The 23,976-nt window shown below is 45.3% G+C and overlaps 1 protein-coding gene across 2 annotated transcripts in view; it reads right to left on the bottom strand.

Moving 5' to 3' along the window:
• Positions 1–23,976, bottom strand: part of Marchf3 (membrane associated ring-CH-type finger 3) — a 147,218-nt gene that overhangs the window by 22,375 nt on the left and 100,867 nt on the right. For both annotated transcript variants that reach the window (XM_048418940.3, XM_048418939.3), the window contains 2 exons: positions 15,390–15,633; positions 11,073–11,277 (listed from right to left, as the gene is read on the bottom strand). In XM_048418940.3, coding sequence (XP_048274897.1) covers positions 11,073–11,277; positions 15,390–15,577 — 393 coding nt within the window. In that variant the 5' untranslated portion in view covers positions 15,578–15,633. The remainder of the gene's footprint in view (positions 1–11,072; positions 11,278–15,389; positions 15,634–23,976) is intronic.

Raw genomic sequence — 23,976 nt, 5'->3', positions numbered from 1 at the left:
AACATGAAGGTGTTTGTGCCCAGGAGCGGGAGAGCATTAAGGGCTTAGCAGAGTGGCACAGGCCCCAGCCATGCGAGATAACCAGGAGGACAATGTGAATAGAAAGGGCCAGCAATGAGGAGCACAGCGGTGCCCAGGAAGTTCAAGGTCCTTTTCCTACGAATTCGCGGCTGGATCTCATGACCACTGTGCCAAGTGAAAGAGGCCAAAGGCAAAGGGTCAAGTGACTCGTCCTGGAGGCTGCAGGAGGATTGCATGTGTGGTACTTCTTTGGGAGGTGGGGGGCAATGAAAATGTTCTACAGTTGGTCGTGGCAATGGTTACATTGAGTTGGCATGCTTTAAGTGTGAGATCTCATGGCATGTGAATTCTAGTTAAACGTGTAAAGCTCTTTTTAAAAAAGCGGAGACTTGGAAATGCCTTGTTTGAAGACACCTGGAGCACCCTTCTGCAAAGAAACCCACCATCTTGCATGACGAGCCTTACAGGGGTGTCCTGCTACCTTGACACCCTTCTCCTGACAGGGTGTGTGTTCAGATGAACACAGGTGTGTCTTACAGAAGCTGGGACTGTACCGGGACAAATGAGTGACCGCTGGGGTTTAGGGCCATAAAGGAACCATTTCACCCCTATTTCTTGAGGTTTTTCTCACGCCGCCTTGGTGCAAACAGCAAGCCTTAGGAGGGCGTGGTTAATTAGGAAGGGCCACATGATTTTCTAGGGTGGTGAGGATTTTCCCTTCATCTCCCAATTTCTGATTTTTGCTGAGTCTTCTCAGATTGAAGCCTGGAGTGTCCCTACATTCCAGCTCACACCTCTCCTGATTTGGTTACTGCCAGCATCCCCTGTGAACTATCGCAGCGAAACTCTGGACCTCATCACTTGTTCCATCTTCCAGTTGCTACGGCCACCGAAGCTAAAGCTGTGACACACGGTGAGTGGACAACACTGATTCTCTCAGTCTGACCTCAGTCGTCACAGGGTCTTATGCATCCTCCCAAGTGGCACAGTCCAAAAGCAACTTATCTTTCAGAATTCAAAAAGGAAGGAAAAAAAGAGTTTCAAAACGTTTCTCTGCAAACACAGCTTTCTTTTCACGTGCCTTCAGTGCACCTAGGTCCCTCTAACTCAGTAATGATGGGCTGCAAAGCATGCATTATCCTGACAAGCTTGCAGGGTTCCTGTATTTCCGTGAGAGGAAGCCAGGCAGCAGGGAAGGCAAGCATAGAAATGTACGCATGATGGATGGGTAACAGAGGAGAAGGGCAAAGCTTGAAGACCCAGAGACCTGGCACGGTCTCTTCTTATCTTTCCCTGAATCAGCTGCATCTGCGGAGACAGGGAGGCAGGGAACTGAGGCAATTACACAGTAATTCCAGGGGAAATTCAGTGTTGTTTTTCACAGGTTGCGAAACCAAGTTTGACAAAATGAGTTATTTCGATGAGTGTTTTTGACGCACTTAACCTCACTCTGTTCGGCCAGCACCATGCACAGAAGGAGGGGGCGATGCTCTCAACACTGTGGACTTTCCTGGCTTTCTAATTGCACTTCTCCTTTGGAAGCTGTCTCCAAAGGAACCGGTGATGTAATGAATTCGTGAGACGGAGACTCAGATGCGGAGCAAGACCGACAAGGTGAGAGGGGAGAGCAAAGGACGCGGGAAGCCCTTTGGACATGAAGAACAGTTTTTCTGCCTTTGCACAGGGCAGCACAGCTAATGTGTATTTCTCAATTAGACCAGAGTGCAAGAGACAGGTGAGAAATGCCACTGTTATTCCAGTACTCAATCTTGTGCATTTTGAGATTAAAAAAATTGTTATTTGTTAGTGTGTATACAAGCACATGTATGATAGATTACTGTGTTGGCATGTATGCTGCAGCACATGTGTGGAGAATCAGTTCTCTCCTTCCACCTTTTCTTAGGTCTATAGGTTATTGGGCTTTTGTGGCAAATGTCTTTACCTACTGAGCCATGCTGCTGGCCCAGGGGTTATTATTTTTTTTAATTAATTACATTTTATAGCAGTTTTGGCTTATAGAAAAATGGAATAAGAAGTACAGAAGCCCCACGTATCAATGTCCCCACTCCCAGTATCCACTGAAACACTTTTGCGTGTTTGAACACTTGTGCCTGGCTAGTAGCACTGTTGGGGGAGATTGTGGAACCTTTGGGAAGTGGGGGCCAGCTGGAGGAAATGAATTACCCAGAGGGGACACAGGCCCTGTAGGTCTTGGTCAGACCCCAGTTTGGACCTGTGCTTTCTACGCCTTTGCTAACTCTGATGTGAGCAGGCAGCCTCATGCTCCCACTGCCATAGACAGGAGCTCGCCCTGCTAGTAGGCCTTCTCTGTCATGATGAACTGTAGACCCTGAACCAAGAATAGATCCCTTTTCCCTTAAGTTGTTCTGCCACAGAACACCTGCCACCATCAACGCCCCAACAGAACAGCACAGGTGCTAGCCAACCGACACCAACATGTTACAATGCTACTCAAAGCCAGAGCTGACCCTAGAGTTTTACTCTTGGTGTTATACATTCTTCTGCTTTTTTTGGGGGGGGGGCGCTGGTTTTGAGAGAGGATTTCTGGAACTCACTTTGTAGACCAGGTTGGCCTCGAACTCATGGAGATCTGCTTGTCTCTGCCTCCTGAGTACTGGGATTAAAGGCGTGTGCCACTACTGCCTGGTTGGTGTCATACATTCTATAGGCTCAGCAAAGACTGTTTTGCCATGCTATTGCCATGATATTGTCATGATATTGTCATATTGAATTAGTTCCACTTTCTTAAAAGCTTCTGTGCTCTATCTATCTATCTATCTATCTATCTATCTATCTATCTATCTATCTATCATCTATCTATCTATCTATCTATCTATCTATCTATCTATCTATCTATCTATCATCTATCTATCTATCATCTATCTATCTATCTATCTATCTATCATCTATCTATCTATCTATCTATCTATCTATCTATCTATCTATCTCTATCCTTCCCTCTTGCAAGCAGCTCTGGATTTAACAGACAGTAGCATAGGAAACCAGGGCTTTATTAACAATGGTTTTCACTTCTTTCCTTCCCTCCCTCCTCTTCCCCCTGCCTCTATCCCCTGTATTAGGGGATGAACCTAGGGCCTCACTTATGCTGGGGAATCTCATTCTTCTCTTTCTGAAGTATATCTAGTTCTGTGGAAGGGAAGCCCGGGGATTGGTAAGGAAGCCTTGGGTTCTCTGTGTGCCAAGCATATGCCGACGAGCAAAGGAAGAAAGAAGGTGAACAGCCAGGTTTTTGACATTAGAGAGGGAGCCTTTGGGAGGGGGTCAGGTCATGAGGATGGGAACTCTCATAAGTGGCATTAGTGCCCTCATAGAAGAGACCACTGAGAGTAAGATCTTCTGTCACTTGAAGATGTAGCAAGAAGCCAATGAGAAGAGGGTCCCCACCAGAATCCAATCATCCTGGCTGATCAGATTCCATAACTGTAGGAAGTGAATGCCTATTGTTTATAAGTAACCTTATTTATGGTGTTTTGTTACAAGCAGTCTCAGTTGCAGTAAAATGCTAGGTATGTAGAGATTATGTGTGTTTTAGTGAGAAGGGACCTGGCCTGTTCTTCTGCCTTGATAGCTCCTAGGCTAGAAGTACTTAAGATCTTGGGAGAGTTTCTTAATACCTGAGTTGCAGCTTGCTCATCTACAAGGTTGGACAAAGTCTTTGTTATTGTAGAAATACAGGAAACATTGAAATAGGATAGCATACAATATTTTCCCTTTACCTGGTCATCAGGAAGGGAAAAACTAGGGTGTGAACACCTTTAAGGTAAAAATACAGTTAGATTCAAAGTAAACTAGTAGATCAAGGTGTATTCTGGAAAGTAAGGCTCTTAGTACAGCTGAGCACAGCAGGGCACAGCAGGGACCGAAGGCTGAGCTCCCATCACAGACGGAACACTCTTCCACTTTGGCAATGAGAAGTTGCCATATCCATGCTAGCAATGCCGACGGCCAATAACAGCTGTCCATTAGGCAGCACCTACCCTACTCTCGATATTTCTTAGTGAAATTCTGTAAAGCTATGCATTTATTCAGAATAAAATGCCAGTTGACTAAAGCTGCCAATGCACACGGGGCTTGCAGAAGCCCTCAGCTGGGAGCACTGTGCACACTCTGTGACTCTGTCTCAGAAATCTGCACAGGCCCCCTACGATTTCTGTCTCCCCTAGGCTCTACCAGGTGTCTTGTACCTTGCACAGGTAATTCCTGAGAGTTAACTGTGCCTTCTTATTTCGGAGGATTCAGGGAGAAGATGACTACCAGCTGCAATCATTCAGTGACATTTTGCTGTTCTTCTCTCGGACTCCCCTTTACATAACTCTCCTGCCAGCAGCTCAGGGACATCTTTGCCTCCACCTTCCTGACTCTCGTGTGAAAACATTTAATCATCTGCCTTCAAAGACTCAACTCCTTAACATCCAACATTTGCTGTAGGGATGGGTTCTTATATTGGAGTCAGCCATGGCAGCCCAGTCGCATTGTATTGGCTTCCTCTTACTCTCCGTCCGGATGTGTTTAAAGAAAATCTGGCTGGATTTTCTTGCACACGTGGGAAGGCATAGGGATGAATTTGTGAAGAGCACAGACATTTCTCTGCCACCGAGTGGCTGTTCTGGGAAGGCATGCTGCTAATATCCGGGCCTCAGATGCACACCTGTTTGCTGTGCCATACTTTGCCTCCTCTCTGCTTTTTGAGACGCAGAGAAGGGAAAATAAAGCCACAGGGAAGAATTCTTGGAGCTTCCTGTCTTCGCATCTTATACCCACTGAAGTTCTCAGATGGGATGAAGAAGGGGGAGGGACCAGGTCTTAATGAGCATGTGGATTCCAAGGCATATCTCAACCCAAGTTCAATGCAAGTGTCAGCACAATTTAAAATAAAAGAATCCTCTCATGTAACTCATTTTATCCAGGGAATTGGATTTCCCCCCAAATTAATCCTTCACTAGCAACGAAAGGGCTGAAAGCACAGAGCCGAGCTCTTAACTCACTTCCATCTGGCATGGCCATGTGAACACTTTGGTTGGCTTGCTTTTTTAATGAAGTGATTTTTAATGAAGCAAGCTGTGAATTTAATAGATACCTTAAAACAGCTTCTTTGTAACTAAGCGTTAAGTAACGAAACAACTGCCAAATTAGCCACCCAAACCAAGAGGAAATCATAAGGCCAATCAACTGTAGGATCCGGGGTTGCTGCGGCCTCTGGCTGTCAGATCTGCCATCTGAATGGCTGGCAGAGTCAGGATGGTGCCACAAGGCCACATGGAGGCAGGCAGTCTGATGGAAGGCCTGTTAAATGACCTTGCCAAAGGTCAAGGGGATGTGTGGCCAGCAACAGTTATAACAAGGGCAAGGCATAATAGCTACTCTACTCTCACCACTGCCCATGCAAGGATACTCTTCTAGAGGTCCGTTCACCTTGTGGTTATAGACTGGCCTCTCCAGCCTGACTGGGGACAAGAGGGAGGAAATCACTAGCTCATCTAGAAGCCCCTCAACGCAGATAGCGGTAGTAAGACATGCACAGACGACAGCCTTACAGGTAGAAACCACCCGATCTCAGTAAATAGGAGGCAGGCAATGCAAGCCAGTGGACTGGCTGAGTGGTATACGCAGCAGGCAAGATGGGGAATGGAAAGTGCGGGTCCCACTTTCAAACTCTTTAGTGAAAACCGAAGTTATCAGCATAATAAAAAAGTATCACATGGTCTGACTGTAGGCTACAAGCCTCACTCCCTGGGCTGCACTCACAGACTGTAAGGGACAGCCAAGTTTGCTGGTGCTCCAAAAGCAACAAAATTCACCTGGGGATTTCCTCAAATCTGTTTTTACCCCCTATGGCATCATTCCCCAATTACCTCATTGCCACAGGGCTTGCTAATAGATACGCGAAAGCAACACTCTCTCCTTTTCAATTGGATGAATATTAAAAATGAAAACAAAACACAGTAAGAGAACAACATTGTTTCTATCTGTAGGCCTGACATATATGAATAAATGTATGTATTCACATATAATGTAAAAATAATACAGTATTTTACACATACACAAGTAGTTAATATTTTTGCAAGATTTACTTATTTTTATTTTATGTGTATAAGTATTTTGCCTTCATGTATGTCTGTGTACTGTGTGTGTAGTGCCCACAGAGGCCAGAAGAAGGTGTTTGATAACCAGAAACTCGAGTTATAAACAGTTGTGATCTGCCACACGAGTGCTGAAAATTGAGCCCAGTGTCTTGGAAGGGGGCTGCTGTTAACTGCTGAGCCATCCTCCAGCCCCAGAAGTGACTCTGAATATATAAACAGCAAGCGCAATGTATAAAGTGGCTCTCCATGTGAGGCTTTCTCCACTGTGGGTGTAGTTCTCTCTCTCTCTGTGTAGTTTTCTCTGCTGTGTATATATGCTGTGTATCTAGTTCTCTCTTTCTGTGTGTGTGTAGTTCTGTGCTATGTGTGTAGTTCTCTCTCCACTGTGTGTGTAGTTTCTCTGTTTTGGGTGTAGTTTATCTGGCCTTTTTTTTTGTTTTTGTTTTTGTTTTGTTTTGTTTTTCGAGACAGGGTTTCTCTGTGGCTTTGGAGCCTGTCCTGGAACTAGCTCTTGTAGACCAGGCTGGCCTCGAACTTACAAAGATCCATCTGCCTCTGCCTCCTGAGTGCTGGGATTAAAGGCGTGCGCCTCCACCGCCTGGGTAGTTTCTCTGTTCTGTGTGTAGTTTCTCTTCTCTGTCTGTAGTCTCTCTGTTCTGTGTGTAGTCTCTCTATTCTGTGTGTAGTTTCTCTTCTCTGTCTGTAGTCTCTCTGTTCTGTGTGTAGTTTCTCTGTTCTGTGTGTAGTTTCTCTGTTCTGTGTGTAGTTTCTCTCTGTTCTCTGTGTAGTTTCTCTGTTCTGTGTGTAGTTTCTCCATTCTGGGTAGCTAGAAGATTACACTGAATCCAGAGAACACTTTAAAGACTATATTCCTACAGTGTCTTAAAAGAAATAAAGTCACAAATAAGAAAATTGATAAAGATATCCTTAACCCTATTTCCCTAGTTTTATATTCATTTACTGTAGGTAGCTATGTTTGATATGTTTGATATGTAGATATGTTTGAAAACAGTCCTCAGTTTCAGTTTAGCTAAATCTTTGACTCACAGGGAACAGCTTTTTAAACTGTTCGTATAATTCTTACCAGTTTTCTAGGTCTGTGTAAAGGAAATAGAAACATGGAAACCTAACCACGCCCCCTGTGAACAATCACATCCCTCTGATTGAAGAAGACCAGACTCACACAGTCTTTATACCACAGCCCCACCATTCCTTGCTGTTTCCTTTCCAGCGCACATTGCTGAGCTGATCTCTAACTTCTGGGCAAAGGTGGCTATTATACACACATGTCCTAAGAATCTGTGGCAGATATTAGATCTTTAGGAACTGATGTTGCCAGCAATCTACTTGCACATACACATTGATAATGGGCTTCCCTGGCAAAGTGGTCAATCAGAATCACTGTCATAGCAGTGTGCTGGAGTCCAGGGATGTGTGTGTGTGTGTGTGTGTGTGTGAGAGAGAGAGAGAGAGAGAGAGAGAGGGAAGAGAGAGAGAGAGAGAGAGAGAGAGAGAGAGAGAGAGATCAGCTTGCTGCATCTTATTCTTTGCTAAAAAAGAATAGTTTCAGAATTCACCTTATCAAGAGAACCAAGAAAAACTAAAGAGGAGCAGGAAGGAGACCATCAACCTCCCAGGCAAGCCATCCAGTGGGTCCTCTTACAGTTAGTGTGTATTTATTCACTACATTCTAGTGGGCCATTATTGTGGGGAGTAATTCATCTTATAAACTGCCTCTGGGCACATTTTCATTGTCAACAAACTCACAACAGCTTGCTGAGGGCCGTGCTGGCTGTGAAGGTGTGGGGTGCACATGTTAGAACTGTCCCCTTTTCTATGTCTCCTATAGTTTGACCATTTTCCTTTCTTTCAAACCATGCATGACTGGACACAGACTCATGAGACTGCTTTTGCTGGACCACAGCAGGAATTCATCCACATCTGACTGCTTTGTCACTCTCATGGGCTGAAACTAACTTGTTTTACCGGCTTGCTTTGCAGCAGGAAAATACGTAGGACATAACATTTGCAATATGGGCAGGTAGGCAAGTTAGGCAAGAAGGCGAGATTAAGCATGCTCATTGAAAATGTGGTTTGTTCGCTGGGTTGGGAACCCAGAGCCTCCTGCATGCTAAGCAAGTGCTCTCCCATTGAACATTATTTAATTCCAGAATGTATTATTTTAAAAATAATAAGGACATTTAGCTTTATGGAGACCAAAAGATGCCACGGAAAGCCCCTCATCTACCCCCTTCCACAATGAAGCAGAGGGACTGAGCAGACACACAGATGGCCACACAGATGGTCAGTGGCTAAGAGGGAGGGGGGTGCCCAGGCTGGAGGTTTTAATAAAAACCAGCTATGGGTTTGGTCATTATGAGCAGAAACTCACCCTCTGAGGGGAAAACATTTCACATCACAGCCCGTGTATACACAACAGTCCTGGGCTCTGGACCGCCGATGAATGAGTAATAGCTGGTGCAAAGTTCAGAGAAGGAGGTGAAAGAGGATGCTCAGGGACGGGGAGTGAAGGGCAGTGAAGGGCTGTGATGAGTGCAGGGCCGAAGGGGCTTCCCAAAAGTGCAAATCTGAGATGCTGAAGTCATTGCAGCTAGTGTTAGCATCTTGTTGCTGACAAATAAAATTTATAAATGACTTCTAAAACTGCTTCCTCCAGCAACAAGAGCCGCTACTGTCACATTGATTTTAAAATTAAATGCCATAGAATTTTCTCGCTTTAATGAGAAGGCAGATCCGAGTGGTAAACAAAGTAATGATTAAAGCAATTAAGAGAATAAAAATGAGAACGAATGCGACAATACTCCTAATCCTTAACCCAAATAGGCAGCTTGGGCTGGCATACCAACAAGATGCATGCTCGTCTCTAGATGAATTATTGAGACACACTGGCCTCCACGAATATGCTGACCTTTGGTAAGACTGGGAAAAGTCAATCAGCAATGTCACTTGTTTAAAAGTCTGCCTGCACCTGGTTCTCATTTGTTCTCCAGCTGAGAAACCAAAGACCACGTTTTATTGCTGGTGGTTAAACAACAAGTTCACTTCTCCGCGGGATGATCAAACGGCCAGCCTCCCCCGTCCGCGAGGGTTTGCCTTTCACTTTCAACTTGTTCAGTCATCGTTAACTCTGAAAAGTGTCAAAGTCCATCTGGGCGATGAAAATTTCACCCCTGGTGCCCGCCTGGGTGAAGCTCTTGTGGGCGAGGCCCTAAATCTTATAGAGCACCTCACACATTCTCAAGGTCGTTTGCCTTGTGGCCCTGTTTAATGGCGACCATCCCGACAGTCAGCCTGGGACCCGGCACTGGCAGCTTTGAAGAGCCTTCTGCACGTGGTACGCTCTCTGAGATGGGAGAGGATCATGGTACGTTATTAAGAAACTACAGTGTGAAAATGTGAACACACACCAGCAGCCCTCTCTTGGATTTTTGCCAGTCTGAATATCTCCATAAAGAAGACCATCGGGAAGGATCCATTTAAAAGCCCGATTTCCTCACCAGGGGGAAGCCAGCTCCCCTGGAGAGACTGCAATGGCAAACTGGGGAGATTCCAAAAGTTTCTGGAAAGGAGAAATAGACTTCTTTTCCCTTTTGCTATTGGGCTTTGGAAATCTTCGTGTTCTCTATTATTTCATTGCCTCTGTCTCTGCAGAGGGACTCTGACATGTTAGGGTCCTGAGAACCTGGTACAGGGCCAGATCCTGGCAGGCAATCTCCAATATGAATTTCTGAAAGTGGCTGCCAAGTGGCAAAATGGCTACAAAAGAGGTCGCTTGGTGCAGCCTTCACAGAAGCAGAGTCTGCTGGGGCAAGCCAGTAACTGTTGCAGCACTTGGGAGTTAAGTCACACACCAGGCTTGCTCCAGTTATAAGTCCTGATTAAAGTTTCAAGGTCAAAACCACAAGAACACATACACAGAGCTTTCAGTGTCTCGACATCAGCATCTACTATCCAGTCTCCAGGAAGGGCCTCCTGATTTCAGGCTCGAGTTCTGGTCGCAGTTTCCCCGGGATAACTTTGACACAGACATACGATTCTCAGTATATCTGTACTACAAGCACTCTGCCTCATAATGCATTAAAATATTTACTGTTGCCAATGCTGGGACTTTAATTGACTAGCAGGATTTTGAGGTAGGAGAGAGGGCAGAAACACCCGAATAATCACTTTCCTCCAATGATTCTAAGACCAGCACAGTCTCTAGGTCTCAGGGAAAATCCTGTGTGTCTTAAAACAGAAAGGAAAACATCCTCCTACTTCGGTGAATCGACAGCATCACCTTTTACGAAAGGAAGTCCCAGCATAAGGCAATTCACTGAAAAGCATCAGAAAGACCTTTGCTCACGCAAATATCTTCATGTTTCCTGATTCTAAGTGTTCTATACTCAGTGACTGTTTAATCCTTACAGTGGTTCCAAGAGGTGAGATGACTTAACCCGGCGATAGAACTCAGGGAGTCTGGGTGTAATCCACTGTGCTACCCAGTTATCCTTTCTCAAGAAGACTTCTCGGGTACACAACCCTAATGCCCCTTTATGTGTTGCTTCAAGTTGGGGAGATGGTGTGCAGAGACGGGTTTGAAATGTATATTCATATCAAAGGCGTGAACAAATGGAGATCCTGTCCTCAACTTCCCCTTTCTCCTTTCTTCTTGTTTCCACGAAACCTTGTGGAAGTTACACAAGGTTTAACTGCTACTGGCTCCTGAGTGAGAGGGTAAGCTGTCCCTCTTGGCTTCTGTCTGCCTCTCTCTCTCTCTCTCTCTCTCTCTCTCTCTCTCTCTCTCTATCTCTCAGAGCTATTGCTGTGCTCTGGTGAAGCTCTACAGGATTTGTGACTGGGCATAAAAGCAGACATCATTTGCTCATTACACCTAAGTTTTCAGGACGTGCTCCACTTACTGACCTCCACTAACGGCCTGGGTTTGCGCTCGACTGCAAACCTGAAGTGGCAGAGTTCACAGTAGCTGGTATTTGAGGATGACAGCCAATGCTCCAGGCAGCTCCGATGAATTGTCCCCAAGGTCCCCGTACATTCACATGGAGAGAGCAAATCCTCTTGGCTGCTGCCTTCATGGCAGATCCTGCACATTGGCCGGTCATTGAAGGGGCTGCAAGAGAAGGAGGGGTACCTGCTGGTCACTGAGTGACAACCCACCGCCCTGTGGAGGGCCCTTGATCGGTATCATTTGGGCCCTCCCCAGGGGCAGCTGCTCAGAATACAAACTGCGTTAAGCTCCCCTCCTTACAGATATATGTGTGCCTGAATATATTTCCTCTGGACACTGTGGACTCATGTTTTTCATGTGTAATGTCAGAAGTCATTGAATCTTAATGACTTGACCTGTTAATTTGTTGAATAGACAAATGATGGTATGTTAATTTCTATCATTCTTTTCCTTTATCTGTTGAAATACTTTTAGGTCTAAACATTACCTTCTACATGGTTACCTAGTAATGTGGTTTGGACAGAAGTGTTAGGATTTATAATTGTTTTCCAGGGCTTGTTTTGGAAAATTTGGTCCTCTTGCATCTTCAAAGTGATGAAAGACTTGGTATCTCCGTGAGTTGAAAGGTTTAAATACACGTATATGTTTTAAAAATTTATGGTTTCTTTGCATGTGCATCTGTGTGTATATTTACGTGTGTGTGCGCACATGTATATATATATATCCCCATGCGTGTATGCTAGGGGCCAGAAGTTGATGCTGGGTGTCATAATGGATGTTGCCCTCCATCTACTTATTAAGGCAGGGTCTCTCTCTTGAACTCAGATCTATCAAATAGATAAACTAGTCTGTTTAGTCAGGCAGCTTGCTGTGGAGAGTTCCCTGACTCCACCTCACAAATGCTGGGATTAGAAGTGAGCAGTCACATCGGCTCAGCCTTCATGTGGATGCTGGGGATCCCAACTCTGGCCTGCATGTTTGTGTGGCAAGCACATTATCCACTGAGCATCTCCCAGCCAACTCCTTTCTTTCCTATATTTTCCAGCACCAGATTTTTGTCCTGAACATAGAAAAAGTTCAGGCAGACCACGAATCAAAAAATAAAATTATGGGCTAGGGAGATGGTTCCATGGTTAAATTCACTGTTCTTACAGAAGACATGAGTTCAATTCCCAGAACCCACATGGTGGCTTGCAATCATCTGCAACTCCAGTACTAGGGATTCAACATCCTCTTTTGACCTCTGTAGGCACCAGCCACACATGTGGTATTTATACACATACATACAGGCAGGCAAAACACTCACACATATAAAATACAATAAGTCTACAAAACCCATTCATCACCATTTAGAACAAATTCTTTCAATTTGTTTGTTTTGTTTCAAGCTTTTTAGAGCTGGGCGGTGGAGGTGCATGCCTGTAATCCCAGTACTCAGGAGGCAGAGGCAGGCGGATCTCTGTGAGATCTAGGCCAGCCTGGTCTACAAAGCAAGTTCTAGGACAGCCAGAGCTGTTACACAGATAAACCTGTCTTGAAAAACCCACAATCAAAAAAAAAAAGCTTTTTAGATTTTATGATTTAATTTTACATGTGTGAGTGTTTTACTGGCAGGTAGGATGTGCACCACAGGCATGCCTGGTGCTCACAGAAGCAAGAAAGGGGAATTGGATCCATGGAACTGGAGTTATGGATGATTCTGAGCCGCCATGTGGTTGCCAGAAATGGAATCTGGTCCTCTGCAAGAGTAGTGAGTGTTTTTACCAGCTGAGTCATCTCTCCAGCCCCAAGAACAAATTCTTTGGAAATGACATCAACTGTGGTTTTTAGAGAAAGAGCGTCATTTGAGTCAGATGAAGGTATACACAAGGTTACCTTCATTTCTCTTTTCAGTGCTGCAGGAGAGTGAGAATGGGAAGTAAACTGGCACCTGACTCTGAAGCAGCAGACTGAACTGGGCACAGACGGGAGGTGCAGATGGCCCCCTGAGCTCATGGAGACACTCCCTAGGATGCTGGAGACACTACACGACCCCCTGAGCTCATGGAGACACTCCCTAGGAGGCTGGAGACACTACACTGCAAGGGAGTGGTGGATGTGTCCTACTGAGGTGGCCTCTAGAGTTCTGCATTCAAGGGGGAAAGCCGCTCCCTTCTATTTCTTGAAGAGGGCATGACACCATCCATGGTTCCCAGCTCTGCAATCTGGCTGCCTGGGCTCAAACCCAAGCTTGGGAGCTTACTTGTCAGACAGTTATGAACAAGTAACTTCTTCTTGCCATACTTTAGTCTCCTGATCTCTAAAATGGGCTCAAAAGTGAGAAAAGTTGGTCTAGAGCTGAGGCTTAGATCTGAAGGACCTAGAACGACCCAGGCTGCGGAAAAATCAAGTAACACAGACCTCACCATGCAAGCCTAATGGAAATATCAGATTAAGATGACTTCAGTGTTCAACGAGAGGGGGCACCTGCCTCTAGGACTGGCATTTTAAAAGAATGTTGTCGTGGTATGTGACAACCCAGGCTTCTTTCACACTTTTGCTTTCTTTCTCCCAAGTCCTCCAGAGACAATGCTAACCTAGGTCCATGCCCCATTACTTTTTAATGCTATCTCTGAACCAAATGGAAACTGCCATGGAAACACTACTGATCGCCAAAGGCCTTTCTGGAAATGATCCTGAGAATGAATGAGAGTGAGAGACAGGCAGGATCACCCTTTCACTTGTCCAGGGGACCTGTCCAGGCTCTGGGGAGAGGAAGGTGAGAAGCTGACAGCTGGCTTTTGTCTCTTGGCCTTCTTTGTTTGTTTCAAATCTTATCAGGGAAAAATTGTAGTGTTTTGGTGTATACTGATGTGTGGCCCAGAAGTAGTTGAAAGAGAGACACACAACACACACACATACACCACATACACAGTCAGACAGACACAGCTCTCAGTTACACTGACAGACACAGTTTTCAAGTTACATCAACCGGCCTGCTTTTCTTGATCAAGTAAAGTGATTGGTGCCTGCTAGGATGACTGCTGCACACACTGCCATCCATCCTTGGTTCACAGAGGGCCAAAGACATTTACCACCTCTTTATGTTCTGAGCACTAGCCAATTGCTGGAAACTCTCCAAGAAGTGGGAAACATACACTACATATTTTTCTTTCTGTCTTCTGTGACAGCCAGACATATTTTAAAGATTGACTTTGTTATTTTTAATAGTGTGTGTGTGTGTGTGTGTGTGTGTGTGTATGCACATAAGTACACTTGCCTAGAAAGGTCAAAGGTATTAGCGCTCCCCACCCCAACTGGAATTATAGGGGGCTGTGAGCTGCCTGGTATGGGGTGCTAGGAAACTAGAAGTTGGTTTTTTTTTTTCTGGAAAAAAAAATGGAGAAGCCATGTACATGGTACACTGGGAGACTGTAGCCCTCAATCTGCCATGGGCAACAGCAGCATAAGAGGAAACCTTAGGGACAAGGAACTGGCCTGAATACAGGGTCTCCAGGCTGTTTAGAACCCCCATTCTTCTTCACACAGGGAAGTCATAACAGTAGTTCATAGGTTGGAGTGTGCGTGGAGAGGCAGGGATGGGGCTGTCAAGTGAAGGGGATGACAGGACAAATCCCTACGTGGAGAAAGGAGACTCGCCCAGAGAACAGCCTGGACGGCATATCCACTGGGTAGTGCTAACTGGCATACACACTGGGAACATTACTTCAAAAGTTGTATCCACAAAGCCAGGCATGGTGGCACATGCTTCTAATCCCAGTATGCAAGAGGTGGAGGCAGGACCAGGCCTTCAAGGCCATCCTCAGCTACACAGTGAGTATGAGGCTAGCCTGGGCTACTGGAAGCCTTATTTCAATTTCACAAATTCAATCACTTTGGCTCCGCCACCAGAAATCAGGTGACTCCTACCTTCTGTCCTAACAAAGGGCTTAGCTTTGTTAGCTGCTGGGGACAAGAAGACAAAACCAGCCACAGCAGTGTCAAAATAACAAATGTACAGCAAGCAGCCCCGTATCTCATGGCAGCTTTCCCCTGCCTGGCTCTCTACAGTGGCTTTAGGAGGAATGAGGCCACATGAATTTTAGCTTTGTGATCCTGCTGCTGTGGAAACAGCAGCAGAACTTGGACAGCCTTTTTATTTTTTTCTTTTTCCCAGTACCTTTCTTCCCGGACACAAAGACCTGAACACCAATTATCCTCCCTTTAACATTCTCCACTTGACAAACAGCTCTTTGGATCAATTGCAGACCCGTTCATTTTAACGGTGGCACTACCTCTGGGTGGCAAGAGTCCGCACTACGGTTGACAGCAACTGCCCGTCCTTGGCTGAGACTTGCATGACATACTGTGGCTGCCCATTCACCAGGCTGCCACAATCCTCCACAGTCTTCACCACAGGCGCGGCTGAGCTGGTGCAGTCTGGCAAGACTTCGGGCAGGTGACTGCAGCGGCTGGTTGTCATGGCAACAGACAGCAATTACTCTGCTAATGGCTTCCACATTCATAGAGGATTTCCATCTAAGAGAGATCAGAAAACAGTTTACTTGGCCGGATGGTTAATGGAAAATGGAGAATTATGGGCCACCAACATCAGCATGTCATTATTTAATATAAATACTAGGGTAGCTTAGACGCGGCATTATTATCTTGTTACTATTTAACACAAGCATACTTGCATACATTTGCACACACACTCACTCATACATACACAGGCCACGAGAGCTATGAACACCTGCTTATGAAAAAGACAACAAGCATGTGTGCACACACACACATTTAGGAGCCCTGCTTTCCATGAGGGGACAGAATGATAGCTCCGAAGCGCAGACCTGAAGAGAAGATAAGCGATTCTCCCAATCTGCACCAGCTATGCAATAAGTCTTTGTTGACACTCACTAAAAGTTACTAGCATCATTATTAAAACTGTTCGCAACTAGTTTTTCTTGTAAGCAATTTATTCTCTATGCAGTTTTATTCAGAGATGCTAAGATTAAAAACAGGGAGAAAAAAGAAGAAGGGAAAGCAAAGAATTTGGCAAAATTGCACATTCTGGGGCATCATTTAATCACTTCCCAAATCTGCCACATATCTGCCTGTAATGCAACGATCCACCTCACAAACCACAGATTAACTTCCTGTAAAGAGCGAAACCACCTGAGCCAGTTTCAAACAGTTGCTCAGGCAATGATTAGTTTGATGAACTGCTTTGTCTTTCAAATGGGTATTACAATAAATACATTAGCATTGACTTTTTGTTTGTGTGCTATGGAACGGTCAAAGATGTGTGTGTGAGTCATGAGGAAACTTGCAGGATGCATTACACCCAAAGGTGATGTGACACAGCACCACCACCCACTGTGCCCTTTCTGTCACCTCATGCTCCATACGGTTTGAGTCAGTACGTGGGATTGGTTGACAGACGAGCTCTTGTCACGCAAGCAGGCAGGGACATCAAAGCTCAAATCCAGGCAATGCAAACCTTGTCTGCCCCCCTCCAACTCAGAAAAAGACACTTGGGATCCCTCCAGGGGTGGTTTCTAGATATTTGTCTCTGTTTGTTATGCTTTACTTGATCCCTACAGGTCTGGAAGAAAGGATCTTCCCACTCTCAGAGTCCTGTGCATCAGGGCAAGAACACGGTGTTTTCAGGTGTACTTGAGTGGACAGCGTCCCTCCTGACAGGCTCAGGTCTCATTACTCGAGACAAATGGCCATGATCTATCCTTGCTTCCGAGGTGCATGGCTGACTTCCTTTGGTCTTGTTACCAGACGCCTCCCTGGGTGTGTGCGTGCATGCGTGTGTATGTGTGTGCGTGTGTATAGCAGCCCTCTGGAATCTATAATGGAGAAATGGCTGTGGATACCAATCCTTGGTCGGGGTGACGCAGGAACACTGGCAGTGACTGTCCATTCATGTCATTCTACAGTACCGAATATCAAAAATGCAAAGAATGGATAGCATAGAGTATAGTTTTATTTTTCAAAAATAGGCTTTGCTGGGGTCTGAGGAGATAGTTCTCTGGATAAAGTGCTTGTTGTAGAAGAATGAAAACCAGAACCCATATGCAAGCCTGGTGGCTATGGTAGCTGCCTGTGATTCAGCACTCAGAAGACAGAATCATGGGATCACTGGAGAAAGCTGGCTACTTAGGTTGGCAGGAATCAGTGAGCTCCAGGCTCAGAGGGAGACCCTGTCTCAATAAACAAAGTGGTGAGAGACTGAGGCATCAACTTTGGACCTGTGTGACAAACCCATGTGTACATACCGAACATGCACACATACATGTTAACATGCATACACATGTAAAACTAGGTTTTGTTGCTTTACTTTCTATTATATATATTGTATGTTCTAGAAAGCATGGAGAAACTTGTTCATGATCCCACTACTCAGAAACAAAATTCTTATGGGGCAGATATCTTTTTGTTTTTTGGGCAGAATTTGCAGTGTGGAGATTGCCTGTAGCTGAACCAGAGAGACCCCCCCCCCTTTTAAATGGAGTTACAGTAGCGTTCAGGCCAATAAACACAAGGATGCTAAAAGATGGTCCTCCTCTTAAATTGTGTATACCCCCTCCTCTAGCCTACCCTGACAAAACCTCATTGACGTGATTCTAAATTCTCATAGTGCCTCACAGCCACAAAGTGCAGCTTCCTGGCACAGCTCGCTCGCTTCACAAAGCAGCCATAGATGAAGAGCCAGGGGTGTGTTGGCAGGAAAAGCAGACACAGTGACCTTCTGCTGCACGGAATCATTATGTCTGGGTGCACTCCGAGAGTCTATTTTTGGCTTTTGCATAACTCCAGCCCAGAGAGTGGAGCGCTCTCTCTCTCTCTCTCTCTCTCTTTCTCTCTCTCTCTCTCTCTCTCTCTCTCTCTCTCTCTCTCTCTGCTTGATGAACTGAAGGGGGGGCAGGGAGTGGTGCACAGGGGCCAGTGGGAGCCAGGGCCATCCCTAGTTAGGTTACCTGCTTCAGGCATGGTCAGTCACTAGTACAGAGTAAGTTCTCCTCAATGGAAGTAGTGAGTGACCTTTACCTCCACAGCAAAATGCCTTTAAAATATTCTAGAAGCAGTTTCTCTTGGACACATTTTCATCTATGATTTAGCTTCTGAATGGTATATTCCATTTCACTTCTCACAAGCAAAGGGTTCTGGGCACTGTGTTCAATAACGTACTTCTACCTTGCTTCTTCTTCAAGCAAGCCTTGGCTCCTTCTCATGGACAATGAATATAGAACCATGCACCCCGAATCCTCTAAACTGTCACTGAGCTTAGGAGCCAGCTGAAGAACTATTCCAATCTAGCACTCCTGGAAGAAAAAAAATCAGCATGCCTGTTCTAAACCACTGAATACCTTTGAGAGCCAAGGACTGTCACGCTGGCAGAGAATCCCACTAGTCCTCAAAAGACTATTCTTTGGATTAAAACTGGGGTGGGAGGGATCACACAGAGCATGAATGTGCCTGATCAAGTGGAGATGGCTGAGTTGGTTCCAGCCCCAGATGAATAGACCCAATCACCTACGCATGCAGAGGAGGAGGGAAGAGGGCACATGCACCCTGATCTTAGGGAGGAGGACGTTCAGGGGTTGAGATGAGGCATGGGTGGGCCTGAGTGGACTCGCAGGCTGTATGTACCAATAGGCATGCATATGTTACACCTGGGGCAGTGACAAATGGCCCAGCGCATCCCCCCTGTCTTGATTGGAGCCTCTTGGGAAAGCAGCAGGCTGTTGCCTTGGATGCTCAAAGGAGCCAAGCTGCGGGTGTGCAGCTAGCACTGGTCTCCCTCTGACCTTCTTGCAAACCTCAACCACCATTTGACGGCTTTCTCAGCAGGGCCCTTGCAACTTCTCTATGGGAAGGAAAGTGCCTTCCAAGCCCGCCTAAGAACGTTCTTCTTATACATTTCTGCAGTGCCTGGAAAGTTGGGTGTGTGTAAGCTTGAAATCTCAAGCTCCACCTACGGTAGGAGGGGTCCTTTGTTGGCCGGGTTTGACACCTCATTCAATTTCATTCTCAGGTTGAGAATAAAGGATGATTTGGTACTGGACAAACTCAGCTGCACACAGTGGGAAGAGTGGGCGTAGGTGGATAAGGGGAAGATAGTGAAAAACGGATCAGGAGGCTAAAGAAATGAAAGCTTGATTACAGAATTGTTAAAATAAAAAGGCTTGTCTGTTAAAACTATGACCCTTGCAAGGGGCAGAGTACAGGTTTTACAAAAGCGAGAGCCCCAACCAGGCTGCAGCTAATCACTGCCGGGTTTCTGGAACAGTGTGCCACCGGTAAGTGATTTCCATGGGAACGTGGCTGGCATCGTGAAGACACAGACTCAGGACATGGGGGAAGGGAAGGGAAGCGCTCAGAAAGTACATCCAGGCTCACCTCTACAATTTGGTGCCCCAGTCTCCAAAGAGCTCCATGAAGATCACAAAGTAAAACAACTCCCCGACCAATAAAAAAATCCCACCTCTGTTCTTAGAGGTACAAAATTTCCTGGAGTGTCCAAGATGATATGATGTCACCTCCAATGTGTTGGGCAGTATTTAGAGCTTTCCGGGACTCATGTGGCCTGCGTAGCAGGTTGCACATACCCAAGTTGCCCCATTCATTAGGATAAGTGATGAGGACAAGACAGCCTTTTGGACTTCCCTGAGCTCTCCTGAATATCTGAACTTTGAGTATTCATATTCCCTGAGCCACCTTAGTTGGTGAGGCCTGAAAGTAATCAGTCAGTTTTCCATTGCTATAACACAATACTTGAGGTTGGGTAGCTTGTAAGGAAGCTTATGAAGCTCATAGTCTAGAAGCTAAAACTCCAACAGCAAGGCACTAATGAAAATAAGGGCCTCCCTGACCGCATGGCATCATGACAGACAGCATCATGGTGGAGCTTTTCTAAGAGGAGAGGTCGCATGTGGAGACAGCAAACTTTAGATCTTCCACAGGGCAAGCACTTCTTAAACACAAAACAGAAATCCTTGTGCTCAGAGTGTGGACGCGGCTCAGAGGGTAAAAGTGCTTGCTAAGCGGTCCTGATGAACTGATCTCAGAACCACATAAAAACCTTGGTGCAGTAGTACCTCTATAGTTCCATCACTACTCGGGCAGGATGGGAGACAGGAAGGAGACTCGGCCAGAAGCTCTGAAGCCAGCTAGCCTTGGTGTAGCATAGCAACAAACATAACAAGAGAGGTCTCAAACAAGGTGGAAGGAGAAACCAACTTCTATGATATTATCCTCTGACCGCCACAGTACACACACACACACATACACACACACACACACACACACACACACACACACACACACACGTGCGACCATGGCATGTATATGGAGGTCAGAAGACAACTTGCAGGAGTTGGTTCTCTCTTTCATCCATGAGAATCCTGGGGATTGAACTTGAATCATCAGGCTTGGTGACAGGCACCTTAATCCTCTAAGTCAGTGGTTCTCAACCTTCCTAACACTGTGACCCTTTAATACAGTTCTTCACGTTGTGGTGACTCCCAAGAATAAACTTATTTTTGTTGCTACTTCATAACTATAATTTTGCTACTGTTACGAATTGTAAATATCTTATATGCAGGATATCTGGTACGTGACCCATGTGAAGGGTCATTTGACCCCCAAAGAGGAAACTACCCACAGGTTGAGAACCATGGTTCTAAGCCCTCTCTCTAGCCCTAGGTTTCACTTCTTCAACGTTCAGTTACCCCACCATCATTGCAATACCAAGGACCAAGCTCCTGATACATTTCCCAGCACCCACATGGCGGCTTAGAACTATTGATTACTCCTGTTCCAGGGGATTTGATGCCCTTTTTAAAATGTCCTTAGGTACAAGGTACACATGTGGTCAATAGACATATGTGCAGGCAAAACACCAATACACACAAAATAAAAATCTTAAAAGAGACAGAGTAAAAAGTTAAATGAAATTAATAAAGTTGGAACATGTTATATACATATTTTATGTTTTGAACTATGCTAACCTTAATTCCTATTCTTTTTCTAGCCTGGGTTGTACCTAAATTCTGTCTTTTAAAATCCCCATCCCTCATGGTGTTCGACCTATTTTGTGTTATATTTTTGTGTTGTACTTGAACTCTGACATGGTGCCACTTCATGTGTTGGGCAGGGGACCTTGTCCATGTTCACTGACTTCCTGTAGTGATGAAAATGTAATGATATCTGATCAACATTTCTGTGATATTGGAGATGCCTGGGTCTACTTCTTATAGCAGCCACTCACTCAATTCTTCTTCTTCTTCTTCTTCATCTTCTCCTCCTCCTCCTCCTCCTTCTTCTAAAGATTTATTACATACACAGTGTTCTGCTTGCATGTATACTTGCAGGCCAGAAGAGGGCACCAGATCTCATTACAGATGGCTGTGAGCCACCATGTGGTTGCTGGGAACTGAACTCAGGACCTCTGGAAGAGCAGCCAGTGCTCTTAACTGAGTCATCTGTCCAGCCCCTGTAGCCACTCACTTCTACCTCAACTAACCTAGTATGTGAGAATGAACTAGAAAACAAAACATAAGCCACTCCCGAGTTCCTTTCTAGGCCTGATTGTAGCAGAACTAGATTTTTAGTACCAGGTCAGCTGTCGTCTCTGGGGCACAGGTTGAGAAGCAGGAGGAATCAGTTCAGCCGACATCTCTGAGTTTCTAACTTACCCACCAGGTCTAAAGGTGAAATAGCAAGCCTCAGAGTGTGAGAGCTGCCTCAGTGGGCTGGAGCCTCACAGTCAACCTTAATGCATAAGTGCAGAAGTTTGAAGAAGTCGTAACAAACTATGGCAATGGTCCCTGGAAGTGCTGAGCAGTTACTAGTCAACAGGCATCAAGTCAGACAAGATGAATACACCCCAAAAATCTGTTCTGTGATCCTGTAATCACAATGGACAATAATGTATTGGATATTTCAAACTTGTTAGGGGACCAGATCCCATGTGAACACTGCTAACAAAATTAAGTACAAAGTAAGAGAAGTAGGTTTCACAGGTGTCACAGGTACAAATTGTCCTGGAAGGATCTTGGGTCACCTTCACAACCAGAGCTGGTCAACAGGGCAATCTAAGAAGAAAATCCACTTATTCTTTCTTTCAGCTGAGTAAATCTTTAAATAGTTCTTGAGGACGTGTTAGCTAGTCCTAGGAAGTTTCTGGTACTGTAGGGTGCAGCTATCTCAAATTGTGCTTGGCATTTCCCAAGGAGAAGTACAGGGAACCAAACAATCTGGAGGCCCAGGCCTCTTCCAGGCTGCAGAGACCAGCACCTTTTCATTGCCATCTGTCCTTGATGGTTGAGGGAACCCTGATACCCTGACTTTCAGGGGAAGGAAAGACACTGCAGAGCTATGGAACAGCTGGACATCTTGTTTGCAGAGTTCCACGTCCCCAGGACTGGTCCAGGACTCAGAAGTCTGCCTTCAACTTCCTTTCATGCATCTGCTTTAGACAGGAGCTGTAAAACATCCCTAGCTCTCTTGAAGGGGTGATACCCAAGGAGCACGGCCTCCCCTAATGAGACCAATGAGTGGGCAATGCCAAGCAGCTGGTGGTTGAAATGAGAAAGCAGCAATACTGGTCTGTCTGCGAACTTCCCTTCTGAGAGAGCTTGGCAGACTGAGCAGACCCCGAGAATAGAAATGCTCTTTGATGGAACATTTCCTTGACTTCCCAGGCATGTTAAAAGCAGACAGTACACTGCATGGCTGATGAACTTAGAGTATCTTGAATGTTCAGAGCAAATAAGGGGAGGCAGAAAATCACACAGTGACCTTCCTTTCCAACGAAAATGGAGCAAATGACTAATCTCAAAACCATTAAGGCGTAAAAGCTGCGTATTTCTTCTGAGAACAGCACACAAAGGCTCTCCAAGGAGGTTGCTGGGACGCGATTACCAGCAACACTGAAGTTTTCAAAAACACGCCAAGGAGGCCATTCACCATGCATGTGGAGCCACAAAGTAGCTGCTTCATTACTTAAATGGCCACGGCAGGGCTGTGCTTACAGACTCATGCTTCCAAATTATACATTTCTTTCTGGATGCTTCACCGACCTCATTTTGTAGAACACAGAGTACGTCATTCCAAATAAAGTGACCATCCAAGTTTTAATAAACCTGTCCATCAGGCACTTGATGAGTCTGCAGGGGAAAATACTGGCTGACCCAGTAAGTGAAAAATACAAAACAAAACAAAACAAAACAAAGCACCCACCCTTTTCTGTTTCGTTATTTTCTGTTATGTGCTTGTTGTCACACATGCAGAGTATAGTAAGCAAGTGAATTGCCTGTTTCTAAGCATGATGAAGGTTTTGATGGGGGGGAGGTAATGGTCTTCTTTTTTGAGGCATGTGTAAATATCAGTGATGAGCTACAAGAAGGAAAAGGCTAGAGCCCAGCATAAGGGAAGCCAGCACGGTAGGAGTTCTGACAACACATTCCTAGTGCACTGTGTTAAAGTTAGATTCAGAGTTATTTATCAGTTCTTGTCCATGTAATTAATTCTGATTTGTAGTCACAAGAAGTATCAGCACCATCAGACAAGCCTTATTTTTCTCATTAAAAATGACTATATTTTCTCTTCACTCAGGTAAAAACCTCCTCATTCTGCTGAAGGCAAATAAAGTACCAATTATCATATTTATACATATTTTTCCCCTGAAGAAGTACTCATGAAATTAATTCAGATTTTGGAGGCTATCCATTTTTTCCATTTAATTTTAATTAGATAGATGAAAATGGCAATTAAAAAAATCCCATAACAACTCTGTGTGTTCAAAGATCCAGCGACAGCTGAATTACACTTGTAAATAACAACTGGCTCCTACACACAGGGTCCCCG

The sequence above is a fragment of the Myodes glareolus genome, chromosome 13 (genome assembly GCF_982192425.1).
Source record: "Myodes glareolus chromosome 13, mMyoGla1.1, whole genome shotgun sequence".
Taxonomy (NCBI): Eukaryota; Metazoa; Chordata; class Mammalia; order Rodentia; family Cricetidae; genus Myodes; species Myodes glareolus.
Note: the sequence above shows the minus strand (reverse complement) of the source record. Positions and strands in the feature narration are given on the sequence as shown.